Source organism: Falco cherrug, chromosome 6, assembly GCF_023634085.1.
Source record: "Falco cherrug isolate bFalChe1 chromosome 6, bFalChe1.pri, whole genome shotgun sequence".
Taxonomy (NCBI): Eukaryota; Metazoa; Chordata; class Aves; order Falconiformes; family Falconidae; genus Falco; species Falco cherrug.
Window position 1 is genome coordinate 66,247,176 of NC_073702.1, and position 24,576 is coordinate 66,271,751.

General features: G+C 39.2%; 1 protein-coding gene across 2 annotated transcripts in view; it reads right to left on the reverse strand.

Annotated features, from left to right (window-relative positions):
- Nucleotides 1–4,447: 4,447 nt before the first annotated feature.
- The window catches only part of AFG1L (AFG1 like ATPase), a 72,445-nt gene continuing 52,316 nt past the window's right edge, over nucleotides 4,448–24,576 (reverse strand). For both annotated transcript variants that reach the window (XM_055713772.1, XM_055713771.1), the window contains 3 exons: nucleotides 11,471–11,611; nucleotides 9,656–9,769; nucleotides 4,448–8,940 (listed from right to left, as the gene is read on the reverse strand). In XM_055713772.1, coding sequence (XP_055569747.1) covers nucleotides 8,803–8,940; nucleotides 9,656–9,769; nucleotides 11,471–11,611 — 393 coding nt within the window. In that variant the 3' untranslated portion in view covers nucleotides 4,448–8,802. The remainder of the gene's footprint in view (nucleotides 8,941–9,655; nucleotides 9,770–11,470; nucleotides 11,612–24,576) is intronic.

Genomic DNA, 24,576 nt, shown 5'->3' on the forward strand with positions numbered 1-24,576 from the left:
TCCTTAAGCACTATCTGCAGGTGCTCTGAGAGAAGGGGATGATGTCAGTCTGACTTTTAAAGAACTGTGTATTGAGAACTTGTAAATTAACAGAATTGTAATCAGACCAAAATACCAATCATATATACTACCAAAAGTGTGAGGGGGGGGAAGAAAGTTCCGTACAGCAAACATTCATTAATTTGATAAGCCGTGACTTGCTACATTGTTCACCCTTACGCTGCAAGATGAATCTCATTGCTCTTAGTAATACAGGCCATATAACCTTTTGTACTTCAATGCAAGCATTTTTTCCCCAAGCACAGCCCATGAAGAACCAGTATATTTAGAAACTGCAATACAGGTAGGTAGGAAAGCCCCTTGATTCAAAAAGTGGTTTTATTGTCTCAAAGCCAAGCACAACTGGAAAAGCAACCATCCTAAGCGAAGCTGTTGTAAAGGGCTGCTGTTGTAAAACGCTGAAGGCTTTGCTGCCCGAGCTGGCACTGGCTGCCCACAACTCATGGAGAAGGGAAACGGCCATGTTACTGTGTCACAGCATTACCTGTGTCTGAGCTTACCTGCCTGAGACTCTTCTGGCTGACTGCTTGGAGTTAAATCAAAGGAGGATGAGGAGAAGCAGGAGAGAGGAGGAAACAAAACAGTGATGGTGATAAAGCCTAATAATACTGAAGGTCCTCCAGGGGATCGGTGGGGAGTGAGGTGCTGCAACAATTGCTGCCAGAAGGGTGACAAGCAGTTTTTCCAAGGCCAGTGATGAGCACACAAAGATATTAAACCCTCCCCCAGCACAGATGAAAGGGCTGGGGCGTGGGGGTATGGAGAGGAGGAAAGAGCAGCCTCTCATAGAGAGACATTACTGGAGTTGCAGATGCGCCTGGGCGTGCAAGCAAAGCCAGGAACCAACAGGCTGCTGGGAGGATTTCAGGGGCTTGTCTGAGCTGCTGGAGAGGCGACGAGGGGGAAGCCCCGAGCCCTCCCGCAGGCTTAGCCCTGTCTCCCGGTTTGCGGCGGGCTTTTGGCTGTAGTGCCAGCCATGCTGCCCTGAAAGGGACAGTTTCAGCTGTCCGCTGCAGGCAGTTTGGACGGGAAGGGGCTGGCAGGCAACACATTCAAAGAGCAGTCCTGTTCATATATCAACACAGGGAATGGAGTGGGTGGGACAAAATGGGGGTGCCAGCCCAGTCAGAGGGGGGTGAAAGTGGCGGCAGCAGCCCTCATCTACTGAGCATGTGCCCTGGGAGAGATGGCAAAGGTGAGGTGGGGAAGGACACTGCTCCTCCACCTGGAATGATGTCTGGCTTTTTTTTTTTCCCCACGGGCATCCTTTATTAGACCAACCTCAACTACCTTCCCGCACAAACCTCATCTCACCTGCGCATCATCACTGCTGCAGCATCACTGTGAGCAGGGGGCACGTGCCCACAGCAGGGGCCATGAGAGGAGAGCAAGCTCAGGTGCACCATGCTCCAGAGCCATCTTCCCACTGAAACTGGCCAGGGGGCTGTGACTGAAATTTAATTTGCCTGGTGCGTTCAGTGGACATTTTAATCAGCATTTCCTACAATCTACTTGGCAAAGAGGCTCAACTGGCAGCTGCCTGACTGAATGGGCTTTGCACCCAGTCTAACCTTCTCCATTTGCAATTTCCAGTGCTGGAAAACCTCTCTGTCTCACTTTCAGAAGTTTCTATAGCAATCACGCCTGTCTAGTGAAGCACTGAAAATGGCAGCCCATTCAGATTGTAATTTTGCTGGACAGTAATTGCTCCTCTCTCCATTGGCCTCTGAAATGTTACTTTGCAGGAGATACCAAGCGTAACTAGAGGAGACTGGTCCTCTGCCTATGTTTTCAACAAACTTCACCCCCCCACCCCCACCCCAACTAAGTTTGTTAGCTATTTGTCGTGTGTTTGAGGCTGGACTAACACGGAAGCGTTGTCGAGCACATCATACCTCAGTTACAGGAAAGACCTGATGTAAGCAATGCTTTTAACAGGCCTGTAGGAAAAAAACCTCACTGCCCAACACGTCATGTTGTGACCTGAACATTACCCATCACTGTAGGCAGAAAAAGTTACACAAGTGTGTTTGGCTTTGCTATTTGTAAAAGACTTGAGGATACAAGGAAAGCTTTTTTCTTCATGTCAGTGAGCTTAGTTTTCCTGGTTCAGTTAACTTCAGCTTAAACAATCACTTGATCTTTTGTTCCATGCTTCATCTTTCAGCGGCTGTGATTGCTCTTAATTACTGTGACACTGAAGAAAAGTGCGCTAAAAATGTATTAAGTCACAGAATGAAAGCTTTTGCCTTTTGCAAGAAGAGGATGCAGTAGCATTTTACTACAGGTTGTAAAGGAATCAATCAACCATTTCTTAAGCTTTTCTAATCATCTTTCCCTATATTTTTATGGCTATTGTTGCCTGCTGGAAAAATTAGCTTAAAGCTGAGTAAGGGGAATTGTGGATAAGTGTTTGCAATTTGGCTTTGGACTGACACAGTGTGATTGCACTCAAAGAATTTGAAGTCTTTGCACTGGCAACAGTACTTGAAACTGGGACTATAGGATTCGCATCGGAAAAGAGTGGATTTTTATAACGATTTAAATGAACAATTTCAGCTAGAGAGTGGATTAACAGAGCCAACTAAACCCTTCACCCTGACAAAGAACTGGCGGGAGGACTATAGAAACTCATCCAAAATTTTACCAACATGAATGCAGAGTAATAGGTCAGTGAGAAGCATTTCTGTATTTTAATAGCGCTCTTAGAATTCAATTCAATTTAAAACAAAAGTTGTTTGACAAATATGTGGAGAATGCAGAAGGCTGGAGAGGGAGCAAGTGGCCTGCATCCTCCATCTGCTCCATCCTCTCTCTGCTCTCGTGGAAAGGACTACCACTGCAAGTCCTCCTTCTCGGCGGGCAGAAAGGCAAATGCAGGCACTGCCCCAACCCAGGGGTCAGAAACGTCTCCTGTTCTGCAGGGGCACGGACACCCCCCCGGACCCCACCTCCATACTTCGCCTGGGCCAGAGCTCTCGAGGCCCAAAGCCAAGCAGCAGGTAACACCAGGCCCAGGGGTCTTGGGGAAGCAGAGACACACAAACCGTGTTCCTGCATCAGAAATTAAGTTGCAGAACAGAAAGATTAAGTACCCCAAGAGGAGCAGTGCTTTTCTGTGGCAAGAGATGGACATGTTGGGGATTGCTCTTCCTGAGAGGAAATGGATCGGGATACAAAAGAAATATCCACTGGTCAAACAAAACTGCAACGGCAGATTGGCTGCATCTGTTCTTGAAGGATTCCTAAAGAGGCTGCGAAGCATGCAAAGGGGCTTTTTTTGAGCAAAATTTCTAATTGGACCCCGATGGCTCACTGCTGCAGGATGTTTGAGGGGAAAAAAAACCCAAAACCTTAGGCCAGCCTGGAGAAGGATCCGATAGTTACATGAGTAACAAGGGACGCAGCCATCGGCGAGGATACAGCCTTCTGCTTCACAAACCTCTGTGAATCTGTAGTGAGATATTAAGAATTTTCTAGACAGTCTTCTCAAAGATCTTGCTGCAAGCAAGATACCGGAGCAAGTTGGTCACAGTTTAATATTAATATGATGATCCCTCTCTTCAAGAAATGGGGAGGATCAAATGTTTCCAGTAGAAGGTACAGAAATAGCCCCAAAATGTAACCCCTCCTAAAAAACTTTACGCCACCAGTTTCTGAAGCCCAAGCTGTCAAACCCTGTCGGCCACCTGTCAGCAAGAACTGTCTGTCTGCCACTAGCATCCCTGGAGAAGTACCATGGTGCAGCCTTGCTCTCCCGTTCACCACGCTAACAGGTGCTGTGTGGGGGCACCTGCACTGGGGTGCTGCAGCGACCCTCGGACCCTCCCCACCCATCAGCGCAGGGACTTCGCTGCCTGCCTAAATGTCAAACTGCTTCCCAGGGGCAATTTTCCAAGCTGCGTAAAACCTGTAACAACTAACTGCAGAACTAATTGGCTGACAGCAAAACCAGATCTTGAACAGTAAGAATCCTAAATTAACAGAAAAAAAGGGCACTTTAATTGCGCTTTGCCCTCAGCTGGAGCCCCTCACACTCAAGTTGCTGGAGAAGAGTCAGAGAGGTGAAAAAAAAGGTTCCAAAACCAAAATTTAGGGCTGCCAGCAGCAGTAACTGAGGAGCACGAGTCTAAACTGCCTCTGGAGGAGAACCTTTCCGACAAGTCCCAGATACACCCACCAAAAGCTAAGCCACATGCAGGGCAATGGTCTGCCCGCCACGGCTCACCCAGGCAACCAAGTGCCCAGAAACCGGCAGTGCTGCCAGTGTGGGTTTGCCCCCTAGATACAGAGGTTAAAAAAACCACCCAACACCTCACTAAGTATTTAACAGAATGCCTATCTATCCAGAACACATACCTAAAAGTAGCATGAATAAGAAGTGAAATGCTTATAAAATCTGGATTTATTAGGGTTTTTTATTACAATATAAATTCTTCTCGAATAACAGAAGGATTTAACAGTGGTCAGTTTGTTATATAATAGACTCAAATGACTTTTTTCTTTTTTAAAATCTCATTATGCAAGGAAAATCCCAACAGAATTTACAAAGCCACTGTAGTTCACAACTATAGGAGCTAAGCTTGTAATGAATCACATAGGAAATTTGTCATTACAGGTAGAAGAAAAACTATATGAATTGGTCAGGGTTTTAATCACAAACTTCTGATTTTTTTTTCTTTAAAATAGATGCATTATTTTTTTTAAAAAAAATCATCACGTCAAAGGGGCATGTGGTGTTCAGTTGATGGCATTAATTCTGTAACCCAAACAAGGAAGCTAATCCACTTAGAGTAGCTAAATTATTTTTTGCACTATTTACATACTTTACTGAAGTATTTTCATCCCAGAGCCTCAGAAAGCATCTTAGAATATTAATGAGTGAAGCCTGGCAGCACTCCAGTGTTAGCAAATAAGAAAGTAACATCATTCCCATTTTATCACCAGGGAAACTGAGGCACCAGGCATATTCAGATCCAGGTAATTGCAGAAAGAAACCTCCTGGATCTTGATCCTCTTAGGTCTTGATGGAGGGACTGTTCTTCCTCCTCGTCAGATCATTGGTGACTGTGCTGAGCAGCTTGAAACCTGCTCAGGGTTTTTTTTTCCCATGTTTAAATTGCTGCAAAATGGGTGACATCTATCCAGTTGTAGCGTCATTATGATCACCTTTACTCCAAAAAAGTCATTAATAGTTTTCATTTTTAGATCAAAAAACAACAGCAGCAAGCAGTGTATCTTCAATCCCTCCAAAGACCTTTGGAAGACTATCTTGTTATACCCAAAATACTGCAGTTGTTCCCTCGATCTGTGCAAAGGTAAATACTGAAAACCAGCAACTGTGAAAGACAGAATCGCATTACCTATTAAAAAAAAAATAGAGCTACAGTACAAGAATGTGAATTGAAAATACAGCTTTAAAGATAAAATGTCTGTATGGATAGAGTGACTAAGCTCACAGAAGCTGTAATATAAATTTTTGGGCATTGGGAACATTCCTTCATCAATCAGGTATTTGAAGTAAGTTAGCTGAGAGATCCTCAGCTAGGACGTGGCCTTTATAAACCAACATGAAATGTTTCACACGGTCCATAATCATATGGATTTTACTTCCTATAATAGCAAAACATCATACTGCATCAATAAAGTTACTCTAAGAGACCTTTAAAAATATGTAGTGTTTGCTGAATGACCAAAAGGAAAATAAAAACTTGTAGACGTGAGATGACAGGAATTTGCAAGTTAAGAAAAAACTAAAAAGCCAATACTTGAACTTGGGATAGAAGCATCCAGCATAAATCCAGCAATTTTAAGGCCATTAAGGAGCGTGCATAATTTATTCACAGGCACCTTGCTGTTTACATTTTGGCAAATACAACATCTTAATGTGGGAATAAAAAGACACAGAGCGCTGCTGCAAGGAGGCAGCCAGGCAGCAGGGGACAGGAGTTTTGGGAACGGAGGTGGCCCAGCGCCCTGCGGCAGGACATACCCAGTGTTGTTCATCGTGCCCCTGTGATAGGTTCTGGCCAGCACCAGTCGCCTGGAAGCTGTCTAACCTCAGAAGCAGCCCCCCCTGAATTCACTATTGGAAGGAGACCTTATGCGTACTACAGCATCATAAAATAAGCATATAGGGTCTCACTTTCTTCAAGAAAGTAGACTGTCACAAATATGCTGCTTCTGTGGTTACTGCGGGGATCCCTGCCTGGGCTAGCTGACCAATTGGTGCCATCAATCTCTCCTTGCGGTCCTGACCTAGAAGCGGTAATCCACACTCTGCAGTGCAACCAGAAACACTGCACACTGATTTAAACAGCTTTTCTTGTTTTCAGCTCCAAACCACTTCTGGTATATTCCCCATTTCTTCTCCTTGATTACTGCTGGCACCTACCAGTGCCTCCCAAGAGATGGCTTCCTTGCTGGCCAAAGAAAGACTGCACTATGGTTTTGTATTTAGCAATATGCCCTGGAAGCAGCTCTGGCTCTGGAAGCTTTTGGGAACTTCCCTCCTGTAGTTTAACAGAGTTCACCGACAGCCTCAGAGGCTTTCAATGTCGCATCGGTCCCACTGCATTTAGGGGCTTCCAAAAAACTGGGGTATCGGAGTTTGGGATGGGTGCTCAGGTTACAGAAAAGCCTCAGGAACCAACAGGCAAAGCTGCACCAGTTTGAACACCAACAGTTGTGCCCGGGGGCTCCAGGGATCTCCTGGTTAAAGGAGATCAGTCATCACCCAACACCGATTGTGGAGAAACACTTCACTTCCCTGCCTGAAACAGTCTCCAATGCAGAACGTGCCAGGCCCTCCTCTCTCAACGTCCTCCCAAAACGTCTCACCTGTGTTCTGCATAATTATACATTTCCTCTGTACCACACGACAGAGGAAGACATGCAGGCTAAACATACAAACAGGTTTTAAAACAATGCAAATAAATATCCAGATGCAAGGTGCTTTAGGGCACCTGCCACCACCTCCCATTTTCCCACAATACATTCTGGGTCAGACAAAGCAGGAGGCATTTAAATGACGCTGGGAAAAAAGTCAAGGCTGAAGCTTCAGGAGAGTTATCAGCACAGGCCCAGGCTGATGAGTACAGACTGCCATGTATAAATAGAACCACACACTCTTAAATTATATATATTAGTTTTAGCTATATTTATATATATGTATAAAGTATACATATGTCTGTCTATATACAGACACGCATGAATTTCATTAGTCCCTCTGTTGAGAAACCTAATACAAGTCTCTAAAAACATACATCAATTATTTGGATATTGTAAAGTATAAGCAATGTATTCTGATTGGGGTTTTCATAAATATGCATTAAAATTCTCCGTGGTAGTCACCCTTGTGGGAACAACAACATAGTTGGGTAAGTTGTAAACTATAAATATAGGCTTAAAAATTTTCTGAAAAACAGATACAGCTTGTCTAAGTAACTTCCAGGACAAACAGAAGTGATCAGAACATACTTAAGCCCATGGCTCCAAAATGTCCATATTTCCATGCAAGGGCACAGGACTTCTCCAATCTTCCCTGCCCTGAAAAGTCCCTTTTAAAAGCTTTCTGTAATTGTGATGGGGGCTGTGTTTGAAATAATTTAATCAAGCTTAACAAAGGCAGAGAAGAATATTTTTCGTAACAGATAAAGTACAAGAAAAAGGTCATGTTGCGAAATCCAAGAAAACCCCTCAAATTTGGGGACAGTGTGTTATATATCTCCTCCCTAAGAAATTAGGGCACAAACGTGTTTTTAACTAAAAAAGTTTCCAACTAAAACCACATTGCCCATTTTCATGTTTTGATGTATCATTTAATATTCCATCTTTACCATAAACACATTCCTATTGTAACATGATGAATTGCCTCAGTAGGACTGTGTACTGCTCTCCCCAGGTCAGGGCAGGTGTGCTAGCAGCAACAGGAGGTTTGATATAGATGAAGCCTGAGAAAATTCAGGGTGGAGGTACGTCACTGGTGTAGAGGCAACATATCCAGGCTTGCAGAAATCACAAAATTTAGGTAGGAAGGGTATTAACATGCACTTATATGTTACAGTATACCCTGTCTTACCATAGATTCTTTTCCCATCCACAATTACTTAGATCTTCATCCTGGGTGGTTTTTCAAGTGCCTTCAAGCTTCTCCTCAGGGTTCTCTCTTGATTCAAACCCTTAGTTTTCAATGAACCGCACTGAGCAACAGTCTGATTGCAAGAAGCTGTTAAAGCCTGAAAGTCAGCAGATTGGCTACACACAGAAAATAGGAAAAATCCCAGAATACACTACAGAGGAGTTCCAGGATTCTAGCAGGGACCTATACAATATCAGAAGTTTCATAAAGAAAGCATTTAATTTCTCTTTTATGCAAACTTTGTGCGTCACAGAAGCAGTGCAAGAACCTCAAAGTGTCCTCTTCATGTGACATTATAAATCTACTGTGAACCCTGCACAGCCCATTAACTTTGCCTTTAGACCAATTCTCCAGAAAAATTCTAATCCCTTTAAACTTCCTGAAGATCAAAGTTATATTTACAATAAAGAAAATTAAGGCAAAATTCCACACGTCCACACACTGGTGGTACGGAAAAATAACTTGAGTCCTCATGTCTTAAGCATAAAAACCAAATGGTGAATGAAAACATGGTCCAGATGATAAAGTGCAATTATTATTTCAGTTGTGCTAAAAGGCCTTCCAATTCTTTAGTTTTACTTCTTGGTGATTTTGTTAAACTTTTAATTGTAACTTTTTTTGCTTCTGTCCCCATCTTTCCAGTACTGTTCAGTTTGCATTTCTGTAAGCCGTGAGACAGTCCGCTGAAAGGCAAAGATTTCCTCTTCTCCTGTAAATATGGACAGTCCTTTGGCGGAATCCTGCATTAATACACAAAAACAGTACCACAGCCCTGTGAGAGACGTAGCTGTACTGAAGTGCATCCTGTCTAACTCCTAAGGCTGAGTGCTTTACAGACTTTGACAATACAAGACAGCAGCACAGCACCAAAAAAATAAAATTAATGTCCAAAAATTAAAGAAAAACACGTATTTCAGCTAGGTAATCCTCTGAAGGAACATAGCAAAATAATAATTTGAGTTTAAGACAACATGATGACATGTTAAGCATCTATTTTCTCTTTTCTGGTGACTAGCTGCATACTGATTTAGACAAGTAATTTTAAAATTCATTAACAATAACTAGGTTATAGGGTACAGGAAAAACAGATTAATAAACATGGAAAATAGTACTGTTTGTGAGGTAATACCATATAGTCTAGGAAGAGGTAGAACAGGCCACCTTTCGTTTCTGTATTTTAAATGTAAGAGCTAAACTTGTACATGATTGAACAGGTATAATAATTAACAATGAAAATGACCCTGAAACTTAAGTAAACTGGTTCTATATATTATGACATTTTCTTTGACTATGAATAAATAACACAACATGCAATTGTGAGTGACAGATAAGAGTGCAGAAAAAGCAGCAAATCACTAGTTAAATGTTTACTTGATTCCTCTTCCTAAAATGCTGCTGTAATTATGAGACCAAAACCAATTTCGTTACAAAAGAGATGATGTTAATATCATGTACCTGGCTCAAGTCCAAATCATCCATCAACACTCTGCTGTCCCCTAGCTCACCACTGTCATGTTCTACGAGGAATAAGCTTTGAAGAGGTGTCACTGCGGAACAAATAATACGCACCTGAAAGAAGGAAAGCAGGCAACAGTATCGTCACTTGGGCATTACAGAAAAGGGATAAAATATGTGTTTTATGAAAAGCAAACTTCAAATTACAACCTTGGGGTTTTTTCCACGTATTTTCTTTTTCTCTTGTTAGCACTGCTGTTACAGATTTATCTGACTTAGTCACGCGGAATATTAACCTTACAGGATCTTTTTTTCCAGTAACAATTCATATAACGTTTACTCAGAAAACAGCATAACTGTGCTATTAAATACTCAGAATATCTGCCATACAGGCAATGAGTTCACAGTCAAGTTTACTTTCTAAAATAACAGCTATAAAGTATTAGTAACCAAAGCTTTCTTTCCCACCCATAGTGAGATTGCTCTCACTAGTTAAGTGCACTGCACATATATTTCCATCTAAAGAATGCTTAAATTCCAAATTTCCCAGAAGGCTGAGTGGAGCCACTCTTTGCTTTCACCTATGCTAGTGCACATTATTTGCCAATAACAATGATACTGTTTTCATGTCTGCTGAGAGAAGATACAATGTGCAGTGAGATACAGTATCTCAGGGGGGCTGCAATGAAAACAGACTGAAATATTATTACAGAAGGAGACACTTGTTGAGAGCATATAGGCAAAGTGTCTGCATTGTGGACAGGTCTCTGCAAATATTCTCAGGTATTTTTTCCAAACAGCTACTTGTGATGGGAATTTAACACGTGTTTTTTCCTATGGAGGAAGTAATAGAAAGCGGCTGTTTGCGTGCAATTCTTAATGACAGCATGTAGATAGAACAGATCAGCACCCCCCCCCCCCATTTCTAACACGCTATTATTCACTTATAAATATTAGCATATTCTCTTAGCAACTGTCCACTTCCAAATCATAAACCACAAAGAATCTGTCTGACTTGAATGAGACTACCCATAGGCTTAGTTAGTTCAATACTTTGCAGAATAGGGGCCCTTCTGATCATCTTGCCAGGACAGTCTGGGAAAAAAATAAAGATCTCAATTGATATTTCCTGATTGCATAAATATTTAAGTGTGTGCATATATAATCACACATAAGACAGGGTTTCATATCTTGTATTACTTTTTAAAAAACATCTTAAACATGAACTCCTCTTTGTTTTGGTAGTGCTGATTTTACTTCCATGATTGAAATCTCTGTAAATCCACATGAAGTGCTGCATTTATCATTACTATTCTATTAGCAGTTCTGCAAGCTAATGTAAAGCCTACAGTGACTGTTTCCTTTAAATTTGATAACGTAACTATGCTATTAACTCCTCAGTACCCTGTTCAGGAAGGCACTGATTCCTGACCAACTGCCCATACAGATTAAAATTTTAAAAATTTACATTTACTCCAGCACAGTCTGCAGCACAATCTTTCATTATTGGCTTCTGTGGTTTTCCTAGGTTAGGAAAGAAATCACATCCCTTTTCAAGAAAGGGAAATGAGCTCAAGCTTGTATTTATGGTCATGCTTAATACTCACAGAAATAAAAAAAATACCTGATTTGCCTTTATTGAAAAAAAAAAAAAAATTGTGAAGCTGGAATGATGTTTCTTTGCAGTGCTAGTCCATTCTGCTTATGTTTCCCAAGTCATTACTACAGAAAGCCTTACTTCAAACCAACCGTAACAGTCAGGTTTTAGGGCCTCCGATATTATTCCCACACACATAGGAAAGGTTTGGTTCTCACCTTATGCTCATAAAAGGTATCAATAAGAGTAATGAAACGGCGAGCCTGTGTTCTTTTTGCCATTGTAAGAAGTGGTATGTCACGAACAAAGACTGTGTCAAAATGCTTTGATATTTCCAAGTAGTCACTGGCTCCAAGAGGCTGAAACAAAACAAACCATAAGAAATGGAAACCCATGACAGAATCATACATAAACACTGTATCTTAAAATCCTGCAATTATAGAAGAGAGGGTATGAAGTCCTGATCATATTCTTATTTTTCTTTCTTCATAGCTTGCTTCAGGAATGCTTGTTTGCCCTTACTGACATAGGTATATATGTCAGTTTTCTTGACATAGGTATATATGTCAGCTTTCCCTGAACAGTGTTCAAGAGTTAAAATGTGGCTCTTAAGCATCCTGACAACGTTACGATCCCTCTGACAACCTCAAAAAAAATGATCACTATAAATCATAATACGTAGAAGAAAAGAAAAAACATGGTTAAGCTACGAAGTCAAACTAAAGCATAAATAATTTGAACAGCTATTTGGATGCTTTCCAGCAGCAAGATTTTTTCAGTGCAAATGCATTGGCTAGTTACTAAATCATAAGCAGACCTGCATTTAGTTCACCCACAACTAACCCAGACTGAATAAAAATCTTATGTTCTAAGTACTGAAAGCAAGAGGAAGCGACAAAAATACAATTTTGTAGAAGCTCCTTTGTTCATGGTTTCACCTGTAATAATAAAATAAAAATCTTTAGTAAGAACTTACTATTTTCTATTTATGTATCTAAACCATCAACAGAAGATATGCACAAACAGTAGTAGCTCATTCAAGTACCTATTCAAATACATTCATTTAAAATTACTTTTTCATTACATGGAAGATAATTTTTTCTGCAAGACCTATCTTATCAGTACTGCAGGCAGGGCTTTATATTGAGCTATCAAGTCATCATATTTAGAAGAAAATACTCATGAAACTCATCCCATTAGTTTTACTTGTGCAAGTACTTCAGTATGGACACAACTATTCCACAGAGCAAGATGAGCATCATTTTGCATGATAACATCACAACTGCCTTCCCAGCTAATTAAACGTGCTGTACCAACAGTATAATACGGTTATAAAGCACTGCAATACTGCTAATATCTTAAAAACTGTAAATAAAAAATATTTTCTCTAACTGAAATTGCTAGAGGAATTTGCTGTAGGCCAAGCATAACTGCTTAACTAGAAGCCTTCTGCAAGAAGTTATTTCGAGCAATTATTAATGGCTGTCCATGACCAAGACTTTGGGGTTCATTCAGATGCAAGAATGAAAACCCCCTAGAAATGGTTTATACACAAGCATAGGAGAGTGAAGCCCTGATGGCATTCCAGAAATTCTTCTGAACACTAACGGGAATAAGCTAGAACTTCTCACCAGCTAACCCCCCCAGGCAGGCATTAAAGCCTCCGACTCTAAGCCAGTTCTCCCATTTGCAGTCTCATGAATCTCCCATTCATAACCACACAACTTCCCTGTGACATCTACAGAAAAGAACTGCTACAAAAACTTCCCAGTGGTTTTTAGCAGTGTTTAAGAGCAGTATATACTATATCCTCTCCTGAAAGTTAGACATACTATTCATTTTCTGCCTCCATTTCATTCCCCCAGCCACTACAATGGCTTTCTTAACCAGAAACCAAGAAACTAATCATCGTGAGGGCTGCCGGCAACAGTTTCAAGCATCACCTCTGGAAAAAATCTCATCTGGACAAAGGGTAGCTGAACTCCAAGTGTTTTGATGAAATGAAGCATGAAAAGGTTCGAGAAAGTGAAAGGAATTGCTAGCTGCAGAGCTAGCCCACCACATACCTTACCATCAGATACAAGCTAGCTGGACAACAATCATATCAAGTGCCAAAGAAAACAATGAAAACACTAAAAGCAACACAACTAAGATGCTGCTGGAGATTTTAAGATTGGTGGTAAGCAAACAGTTTAGGTAACGCTAATTTTTATTCCATACTTAGGACTAAAGTATTGTTAAGTACAGAGATCAAGTATGCCTGTGTGCTAAGTACCTGAGAGGGACAACAGCAGTTATTTAATTACATGTGAGAAAGGAAAAAATTTCTCATGTCTCTCTTTAGATAAAAAATTACAGACATCACTGCTATTCAGGTTCATTCTTTTATCACATGAAAAGCCCAAGCACTCTTCTGCTGAAGCCCAAATCCCTGAGGAATTATTCTGTCTTGCCCCAATATGATATACTTTCTCACAAACAATATGAATACACCCTCCTCATTCAAACACAAAGTATCAAATATTAAAAGCTGATGCCTAAAATACATAAATAAGTACAAATTAAAGGCTTCAAACTGTCACAAAATCTGCAAACTGAAACATCCAACTGCTGAGCTATGTGTCTAAGGAACTTGGGCACCTTGGTGGATGCCCAAACATAAAGATGAAAATCCCGGGGAGTCAGAGGGAAGAAACAGGTGGAGGACAAAAATGTAGCTAATGCACTTCAAGTGGGAAGAAAGGAAGATTGAATACTACTTTTGGTGTTTATACAGACATAAAACCACAGTTCATAGAGGGTTATAATATGTATCTCTATCGCAGCCAAACAAGAATTCAAGCCACTTCAGCAGTGCAAAAAGCTGGCAATTCAAAAATTCCTCTAATTCAGGACATAAAAGGCAGATCATTTTGAGCTGTTTAACAAGAATTTCTGAAACATCTACCCCAGCACTAAGTGATAATATTCTGTAAATGCTGGCAGAAACATGCTTTTGGAGACTCCAAAATCTTATGATCAGAAAGATTTAAGCCTAGCAGCCATGAGTATTTTAAAAGTTAGTATCTCCCTGCCAAAACTCAAGTGTGGTGAGAAAGTCAGCCACTCTCTTGTTATATACAGCTCAGCTGGCATCAGCTGCAGTTCTTTACAAAGAGGAGTTCTCAAATTCCCTCTTTTTAGAGTTCAGAAAGACATAACTCTGGAGATGAAGACAAAGCTTTTAATCTTGTTCTCAGCATGAGTTCCTCTTATCTTGGACAGGTCCTTTAATTTTCTTCTGCCTTACTCTACTTACTGTAAAAAGAAGGAACCATCAGCAAATTTGCAAATGCTTCAGGGACAGTTTAAAGCCCTTTCTCCCTTTAACCTTGGTATTGGCCCAATTTCCATGCTGCCTGCAATTGCTTCAAAGCTTTTCTAACTCACCAGCTATATGCAAAATGCTCCAAATGCAGGGGACCATGATGCAGGGGCACCTTGACAGCTTCTCAAGTCACATTCTCACTGGCCCGCTGCCCTTGCAAAACTAGCATGAGGCTGACACAAGCACCCACGTACCAACTCTGTGCCACACAAGAAATGAAATCACGGAAAACAGGTTCAAGGCCAGATTACACCACTGCTAGAGATTCCAGCTGTGCAGTCCATATTCAGAAGATCCACTGAGGAGATTTCTGCTGTTTCAGCAGCCAACAGCCCTCCCCTCCCCTTTACAGTACTGCCTACAGGACCTTTCTCCTCCTCTTGCAGCAAGTACTGGCTGGGTCCAGACTGCCAACAATACAGGCTCAGACCATAACACAGCTAGTGGCAAATGATTTTGGACACCTAGCACTGTCCTCTGTATAACAGTCCAGGGCTGAAATTTATTTTATGAACCTGAACCAGTCACAGAAAGTATTTCATTTTTGTCAGTAGCATATGTGAAGGTATGACTTCCTCTGAAGTTGCTAATGAAGCTACAAATCCTCCTAATATTGATACATATATATGTAATCCTCTTACTAAAAGTTTAGCCTGATTAATCTGGTCTTCTGACCAATGTTCTAAAAATAACTTGATTTGGCGTGCGTTTCTGGTACTGCCTGATCTTTTTTGTTTTATCAATTATGGATCAAAACTCACCTTCAGAACAATAACACATTTATGTAACAATTGTCACCATTTGTTACCAGCTCTTTCACATGCTGCACTATTATGTAAAAAAAAACCCAAAAAAACAATACCACCAACGCAAAAAACAGCAACAGATTGGAGCCAGTATTATTGCTCCTGCATGTGTATGTAAGGTAAAACTGTTGTAGATTTGCCATTAACTCTGATGCCAGGAGTCAGTATTTTATAGGCAACATACTAATGCAAAACGCATTAGCACTAACATGGCCTACCCTCCTGCCAAAGTGTTTCCTCCGCTTCAGCCTGCTTGACCGAGTTCTCACCTACATTTGGTTTTGTTTCTCCATCTACTTAATGCATTTTCAGCTATCATCATCTCAGTTCAAGTAGGATGTTTATGATTTTGAGCTCTCTGCAGACTGTTTTAAGAGTCAGTAGTCTCCTGTTTCTATTATATATTCTATTTCAATAAAGTATAAAGCATTCTCCTTCCTTGTTGACTTGTCAATGACAATGCAGCTCATCTTTTAGAGACTGCCTGAAGAATACAGAACGCTGTACATATGTTAGAAAAATATATTTCATCACAAGAGAAAATTTATTTTTGTTATATTTTGTTTTGGAAGATATTCCAGGGCCAGTTCCAATAACATCCTGAAGAGTTATTATAGACAATAACTACAGTTTAGTGCAGACACTCCAACACTCCAAAACTTCCTAAACCCAAAATACAGTTTAAGACTAGATAATATTTACAACTTAGACATTAAGCAATAACAAAATTTATAGAGCTCTTTTTGTTGTTTCCAAAGGTGCCACACTCTGTCACTAACAGGGCTGATAAAATAGAACACTGAAGTAATATTTCCAGATTGTAATTCAAGAAAGGAACAGAAAAACCTAAGGAATGATCTGTGATGCAGCTGCATGCTGAAGAGTACATAAAAACATTAATAGTTAGGGCACTGCTAACTTGGTTACAAAATTTAAAGGCACTAATGGCAATGCAAATCTATGGGAAATCTCTGTAAGTCACAGGCGAAGATGAGAAGTTCATTTGAAGCATTATTAATAAACTGAGAATTTAATTAAGAAGACAATTTCTTATCAGGTTTTACTGATGGTTTCTGGTGGAGAAAAAACAAAAGGCATGTCACGTTGTGTAATTAAATATCACATCAGAGGGCATACTGAGGCAAGATTAAAATAACATGCAGTTTTGTTTTGGAGCTTCCCAACTAAGCCCTATGAGTTGGCCTGCAACTTTAAATTCATTATTTTAACTTTTTTGAACACTACTTGACATGAGGCTATACAAATTGTTGGTTAAAATATTCACTAATTGATTCATTATTCTTTCTTTTAAAATATTCTTTAACGTATGTTTTGATTACTAAGAGGGAAGACAAAAAAAAATAAACAGACCAGTGATGTTTCCAGAAGTAATCATACAAGTGAAAGCTATATTCTTGAAACATCGAAGCTGAAAAGTCAGACAGATGTTAAGACAGCAGTTGCCTGTGCACCCTTAATCTTTATCTCTTGGATATACACTACAGTCTTAACTTACATTAACTGATGCTTCCCCCTCTCCTAGGACCCTTGACCTACCGATATGCAGAACAGTGGTTCTCACATAGCGTACACTTACCAACATGGATTTTGTCCTCACTTCTGGTGTGTCACAAGATCTCACTTGTCATGGACTTTTCAAATGCTTGTGTGGAAGAATTATTACGCATTTCTTCTTTAGCTCTTGTTACCACAACAGCTAGGTACTTCACCTGCAGTAATGAATTTATCTCAACAACTACAGCTGTGAATTAAGAAAGTGATGCTATCTCCATTTTACAAACAGAGGACAGAGAATTAAAGTTAAAAGCACATGTGAGCTCTTGATGCCAGGTTAAGAACCTCTGAAAACTGATTTTTCAGGTTTCACGGAACACTACCAATTCAAAATACACCACTCACTGACTTCAGTTAGAGCCATTATTATGGCAGTTTCGGACTCAGTGCCCCAAGAAGGCTGTCCAGAAAATTAAGATTACAATTGCCAACAGTGAAAAGGTGGGGGTTTGGTTGGGTTTTTCAGTTGGGTTTTTCTTTTTGTTGTTGTTGGTGGTGTTTGGTAGTTTTTTTAATAAGAATAGTATCATGCACTAAATCTGGTGCGGACTATGGCAAAAGCCAATTACGCAAGGCAGCATTCAGCTGTATGTGATCATGTAATTACAGTATCACACATCAATGATTATTACTGTAGTGCCTATGCAGCAGGAGGGACCAACTCAGATAACAGAAGCAACAGTCATTCTGGAATTTTCTAACTGCGTTTTGGTGTTGATAGCACCTTACCTTATACATCCTTTATGTAAGCTGTTTTTCAGCTTTGGCACCCACACAGATGATCAGCAGAGCTGGAATATGAGATCTATAAACACTAGGGTCAAAGGTATTTTCTCAATCAAGTACAGCCCCCTGCCAGCTCAAGTTACCTCATCACAGAATTCTGGTGAAAACTGATTTTGCTTGATCTTACAGCAGGATTTTTGGCATGGTTCTCATAAAGGAAAGTTGTTTCAGACCTTTGCTCTTCTGCTGATTAAGAAGATGCTTGTAACTTCTAGATTATTTTTTTATTCATAAACAATTTTATATTCATGTATGACAATGCTCTCTACTAACTGAAATAGTATATTTCTGTTCTTGGTCTTTATTTGGTGTGACTGATGTGGATGAAGTTCTCACTTTTTTTTCCTCTTCACTCTGCTGTGAGGACAACATGCACTCTACCCTAGACTCTCCCAAGTACACCTTTTCTGCACCTGCTCTGCTTGAGTTTGTTTTCTTGCACACAGATGAATACTGCTTTAGTCACTGGTATTTACCAGTTTCCCCATTTTATCCCAACTGAGTTGAAATGTCAGTCTCACTGGAGCACACTCCTAAGTTCATTCATTATTCAGCACAATCCCTCCTGCCTTAGAACAACTTATCTACTAAATAGTGACAGACATCCATACTGAACCTATAGGAAGCGAGATGTTTCAAAGATCTATCAGCTGGTCAATGCTGGCTACAGACTGGAGGAACAGCAAAAGGCATGTTTCTGCTCCCAAAGCCCTCACTGCCAAATTTCCAGTTTCAACTCCAAAGTATGGCATTTGCCAATGAAAAGGTCTCCAAAAATAGTTAAGGCTTAAAAAAAAAAAACAGGTTTACGTTGCTTTGCTGTAATCAAACAAACCTACAAACTATTTCAACATGTATAAACAGGTACAATACAATACAAAAGGCCGTAAGAAAGAAGTGTACATACATCAAAATTATATGTAAGTTCCCCTTAAATAAGCTACTAGATCACAAACAAACCATCTTGTTATTTTTTTAAGTTTTCAGAAGAACCTAGAGATTATCAGAATTAGGTTTATAGCTCATTCTATTTAGAGGCCTATTTAATTATTGGCACTTACTGTTAAGATTTCAAAATGAGTCAGCAAAGCTTGGGAAAAAAAAAGGGACGACGACGACGATGGGATGACACACATTCAAGCATTTAAGAAACAAAAACCTGAATTTAAAAGGCAAACCCTTAAATCTACAATCAGCTTCAAAAATCTTGTCCTTGTGTATTCTCTAGTCTATAACATATAGGATCTAAAACCTCAAGGTTTATGCAGCTTTCACTGAATGGAGTGCTTTCTAAAATTAATCCCTGATACACATAAAGTGTAAAACAGAAAGGAGGTATGACTAACAATATTACTACATTACAATGTTCCCACCTGAAATAAGTTTAAGTGTATTTTATAAAACATACTTGTGAGTTTGATACAACAACTTTTTTTGGGGGTGTAGAAATTGATTAAATTCTTAAAGCAAATGTCACTAATAAAAGACAAACGGCAGAGTAACCTGCAAAACCTAATCTCCTGATGGGAATAAAAAGAAGATCAAAACCAAACTAAGGAAACCTATTATTCTAAAAAGTTACTGAAAATAGTGCTCACTTCTGAACAACTCCATAGCACGTTTATTTGCAACTGCACCCAATAATCCTACAATTCTAAAGATGACACAATTATACAGTGGACACATTTAGCAGTTTTTAATGATGGTAATTCCCCCCAAAATTATTCAGAATCTTTAGACTGAAAATGCAGTTGAGTTGTGTCATCATGTAGGGGAGACATTCAATTGACTTAAAGACAGACACCTGCATTCTTATAATCACTCATTGCCTTTGAAAATGGTGACTTTTTTTTTTAACCTTAGTTCAGTTACACTTCAAAATGAAAAATGCAAGCTGTTCAAATTAGGAACATCTTCCTTCTGGTCTGTACAGTATGTCTATTCCAATGGAACAACAACCTACCAGAAACTGCCTGCCACTTCTTTGTTGCATTAATCTACAGAAATACCGTATTTTGCCAATTACAAAAATGTTAAACAACTTCCTAAGGGAAAAAAAAAATCACAGTAAGAAAACCTTTTACAACAGAGATATTACATTCCTTAGCTTTGTTATGCTGTAGCATGTTTGCTAATCATTAGTAACCCAAATTCCCTTGTGCTGTTTTACAGTTCAAACTGAAAACATGACCTTATTAAAGTTACTTTAAAACACTAAACTGCATAGATTCATCGAGCCCCATATCCTCTAACAGTGGCCAGAAGCAGTTGTCTAAGGTGACTATAGGAATAGGATACGCATACGGCAATACTTTGCTGATATATTTTCCCAGGTACCCATGACCTGTTGTTCATTAACTTCCATGAATTTTTATATTAAACCTTTTGCATTTAACATGACTGACCTTCAGTTTACCCACACACAAAATCAGTTTTACAGATATACTTTTGTATCATGCTAAGACTCTGTGTTCACTGGTACTTGGCAATGAAAGGATGTATTTAATTACCTAATGGAAAGACTACAGGATCCATGAAATAAATTTATTTAACCTTTGTAAAGAAAAGGCTAAAATGGGTTTGAGTACGCTCCGAAGTCAGTATTCCCAGCAGAGGGCACTAGCTGCTATGCTCAAGCCAGAGGCAGACTTAATTTAAAAGTACTGTGAGGAAGACTATCTCCTTACTTCCTCAGGACCTTGGAAGACTACATATAAGGTACACTGTTGTCTAAATTATTTATACCAGATCAAGATTCAAGCCAAACTGTCACCAGTCATTAAGCAAAATTTTAAAAGAGAAGTGAAGAAAGAGAATTGAGAGGATGATTTTTTTAAGGCCTAACGAACACTGACCTTTATGTATAAACACAGAGAAATGAAACTACTGTGATGGGGTAGTAAGATTTATATGCGCATGATTGCTAGCTTAATATTGTTTAAAATCAAGTTAATATGCACATTCTATTTTAAAAAATATTTTCATCTGAACTTTGAATATATATACAAACTGCTAAGAAAAGGTATAAGAAAAAAAAAAAAAGGTTTTTATAAACACACTTTTCAGTTCAAGTTATCAGATCTGACCATCCAAAAAGCCTTCTAGAATTTGTCAAGGACAATTATAAACTATATTTGCTTGTTAAGAACCAGCTCCTTAGAATCCACTATTGTGAGAACCTTTCAGTCACATTAACTCAATGAAAAAATTAACTAATTGTGTTTTGCAACATTTAACTCCACTAGTAAATGTATCCCTCATTGTATAGATGGAGAAACTGACAGGAAGAAATTAATTAAAGGCCACAAAAAATGGGGGAAGCTAATGTTAGTATTAAAATTCAGGAACTATGTCGGTATTCTGCTTAGTGCCTCTCCCAGCCTTCTCTGGATACATTTGTTCATTTTATGGGGCCTTAGAAAAAATGGTATAACAACAAACACTTTGATGAAAACCAAGCATATTTCTCCTGGATGATTACACCGGAGAAGCACATTTATAGGGCTCTGTTCTAGTGAGTCAGTAACTACTTTCATGTCACAACAAGCGCTACCATGTGCCATACTGCCACATAAACCCTGGTGTGTCATATCCGGAAAACTGCTTCTCATTTTGCTCTAAAGCAAATAAAATAGATCAGTATTGTCTCATCCAGCAGTTTTTTAGTTTTCCACATGTTCACATAGCCAGCAAGGCAAAAACGTTAAGTGTATGAATTTGATATTAACTAAATTAGCTAAAACTTGGGATTTTCCTCAACTGGAAAAATATGATTTAGAAATTGACGCACACAATAATGGAACAAGATGCTTTCTACCAACTTAATTGCATGTCACACCAGCACTGCATACAATATATTCTCTGTATTTTATCTTTATATATATATATATATTATATAATAGACAACCGGTAATTACCAATATCTGATGCATTATTTTAGACAGAAATAACTCCTTATATACTTAACATGAAAAAAATTTGATGCTAACAAATGAAACAAGAAACAAAAGACTATAATACTAGAAAGACACTGAGTCTATTTCCCAAGGCCTTCACGTATTAATTATGAAAGCAGCTGTTTTGCAAATTCTACTTAATGCCAGGAGATGTTTCAAATAGTATAAAGTTACTAATTGCTGATTTGCTATATTCATTTATTATGTATTGGCTGTCATTTCATGAAATCACATGATATCAAAGTGGAAAATGTTTTAATATTTCCCTTTCAATCAGAATTGTGATTTTATTTCAAAGGAAACATCACTGAATTTGAAAAAGTTTTATAGACTGTTCATATAAAATATTGTATTACAACAGTTCCTAAGTAATCATCTGAGCAATTTCAAACACATCTTAATCATACACCAACAAATGTAGAGTCTAAGGTCTGGACATTTATCCCTCTGGACTGCACTGTAACAGTTACCCAAGACCAGACTAGAAGACCTATTTTGACAACAATGTGAAAGCAGACGCATTTGGGTTATAAGCTATTTCTCCAACATAAAAAAAGCATCCAGCCTTTCACACAATGACTCTTGCAAAACTTAAATTCTTCTTTCTGGAACCATTAAGGGTTACGGATAGCCAAAGGAATCACTTCACCAAGTTTTGAGTATGATGTTGTCCACTCATGCCATAATGATTATTGAGGTAGTGAGTATGCATGAGTAGTGGTATATGCCAGTTTCAGAAAACTCAAAAAAATACTACAACTCCACAATAATATTGCAACAATTCAGTGTAATAAAAAATAACTTCGCAAAACAACTGGTGCCCTTCATTACACTCACTTATTCCTCTACCTGAAATTAAATAATGTTTTTGGAATAATGAACCAAATGTAACAGAGGAAATAATTTTAACCAAAATTAATTGCATTAACTAAAACAAATTAGATTACATTTTGAGTTGTACTGTCAGAAGATGTTGGCAATGTAAACCTTTTCTCACACACACAAAAATATCTTGTTATCTTGTATTTACTAGATGTGAAACACATAAACAGAAGTCCAGAGTTGACATCCACCTTCCATTATGAAACGTCTTCATCTTGAAATTTTCTCATTCTGAACAGATGCCTCAAACTGACACATCTATGTGTGCGAATGAATATTTATTTGTAAAAGTTTCGATCAACTACTGTATTTCTGAGAGTAAGGCTGTTACAGACTTTGTTCCTCAAGTCAGACTTTCCTTTAGCAGTGGCTCAGTGAGAAGTTGTAGTGCTGCCATGCTGTGGACCAGGAATGTCAAATTTGGAATAAAGGCGGCTTGCTTAGCAGGGAAACGTCTTATACATGTTCTGTGAAACCCCACTCAAATCTAAGGAAGTTACAAGCCTCTGAGAAATGCAGTCTGAACCCACTGCACAAACGGGTAGCAGACTAAGTACTGTCTACTCCCAAAAGCACAAGGGGGCTGAGTGCAGGTTGGCCCCTCCAGATGGACTGGACACGTTCTCCTGCCTGCTGCTGCTTTGTTCACTGCACTCACAGGTGCAGTGAGACAGTTGCCAACAGGCAGAGGGGACTCTTGACTCTCTCATGACTGTAGTTTCAGACAATTTAAGACCAGAGATCATGAGATCCTCCAATTTCCTGAATTTTAGAGGCAGCTAAGCCTAAGAACTAGTCCTTAGCTCAAACACAAACACCTCTTCCTAAAATGACACCCAATGTTGACCCAAAATGCAGTATAAGGAAGCTCTGCCACTTCCTTCACTACCTCAAATGTGTGAATGGGTGGGGTTTTTTGTTGTTGGGGGTTTTTTTTGTTACATCTGAATCTCTGCCTGTAGTCTCTGGTTTTCATTATGCTGCCTTCTGCTAGATTTAGGAGCCCATTAATACCTGTATTTTTGGCCCTATGTGAAAATAGCTGTACATTAGAAACTCATCTTCTAGTCCTCTTTTTGATAAGCTGAACAAATTGAACTGTAAATCTTTCATCTGAGGTCACAAATTCTCCAGCTCAAATGATTTGTGGCTTTTTCAACAGCCTCTTCAGGTTTGTCAGTGTCTCTTGTAAAATGTCAAAACCACACCTAACATTCTGCCATCAATCTGAGATGTTTTTAAAATAAAAATAATCTTTCTACCCTCTGATTTATTTCCACTCTACCCATCCCAAATGAAATTAGGTCTAAATGCTCTAATGCTGGACCAGAAGCTCCTTTTGAGCTGCTTGTGCATTATAATGCTTAAACTTATTTCCATGTCACTGTGCCTAGGGGACAGTATCCTCCTGTAGGTATGACTTGTGTTCCCCATTTCTAGATGCAAAATGTTGTGTTTGCTTAGATTTAAAAAAAGGCAAAACAAATCAAACCCTCTCCTTCCTCCCCAAAACCTCAGTTCTGCTGAGAAACAAACTGCATGCAGCATCCTCATTTTTATTTCATTCCCCCCATACACACAGCACTCTTCATATTCACAGCAAGTTTGTATTAGAATTTATGTTATACTCAAAACTGCTGGGGGAAAAAAAATCATTGTACTAGGCTTAGTATAAAAATGTGCTCATTAGAAATGCTACACTCAACACCAATCCTTCAGTGATAATTCTTTTTATATGTTAGTTAACTAACTTTTCAATCCAATTACTTTCATGACACTGCGTAATGCCAGTTTGTCAGTAAGAACAGCATCTACAAAACTCAACCTCTTCCACAAAATCAAGGAGACTGGAATTAATTTTATTTCCATTCTTTAGTTATTATCCACTGTGTGAATCCAGAACCAGCTTCTCCATTACCCTTTCTCAACTAAAATCTGACCGACAGCCTGCA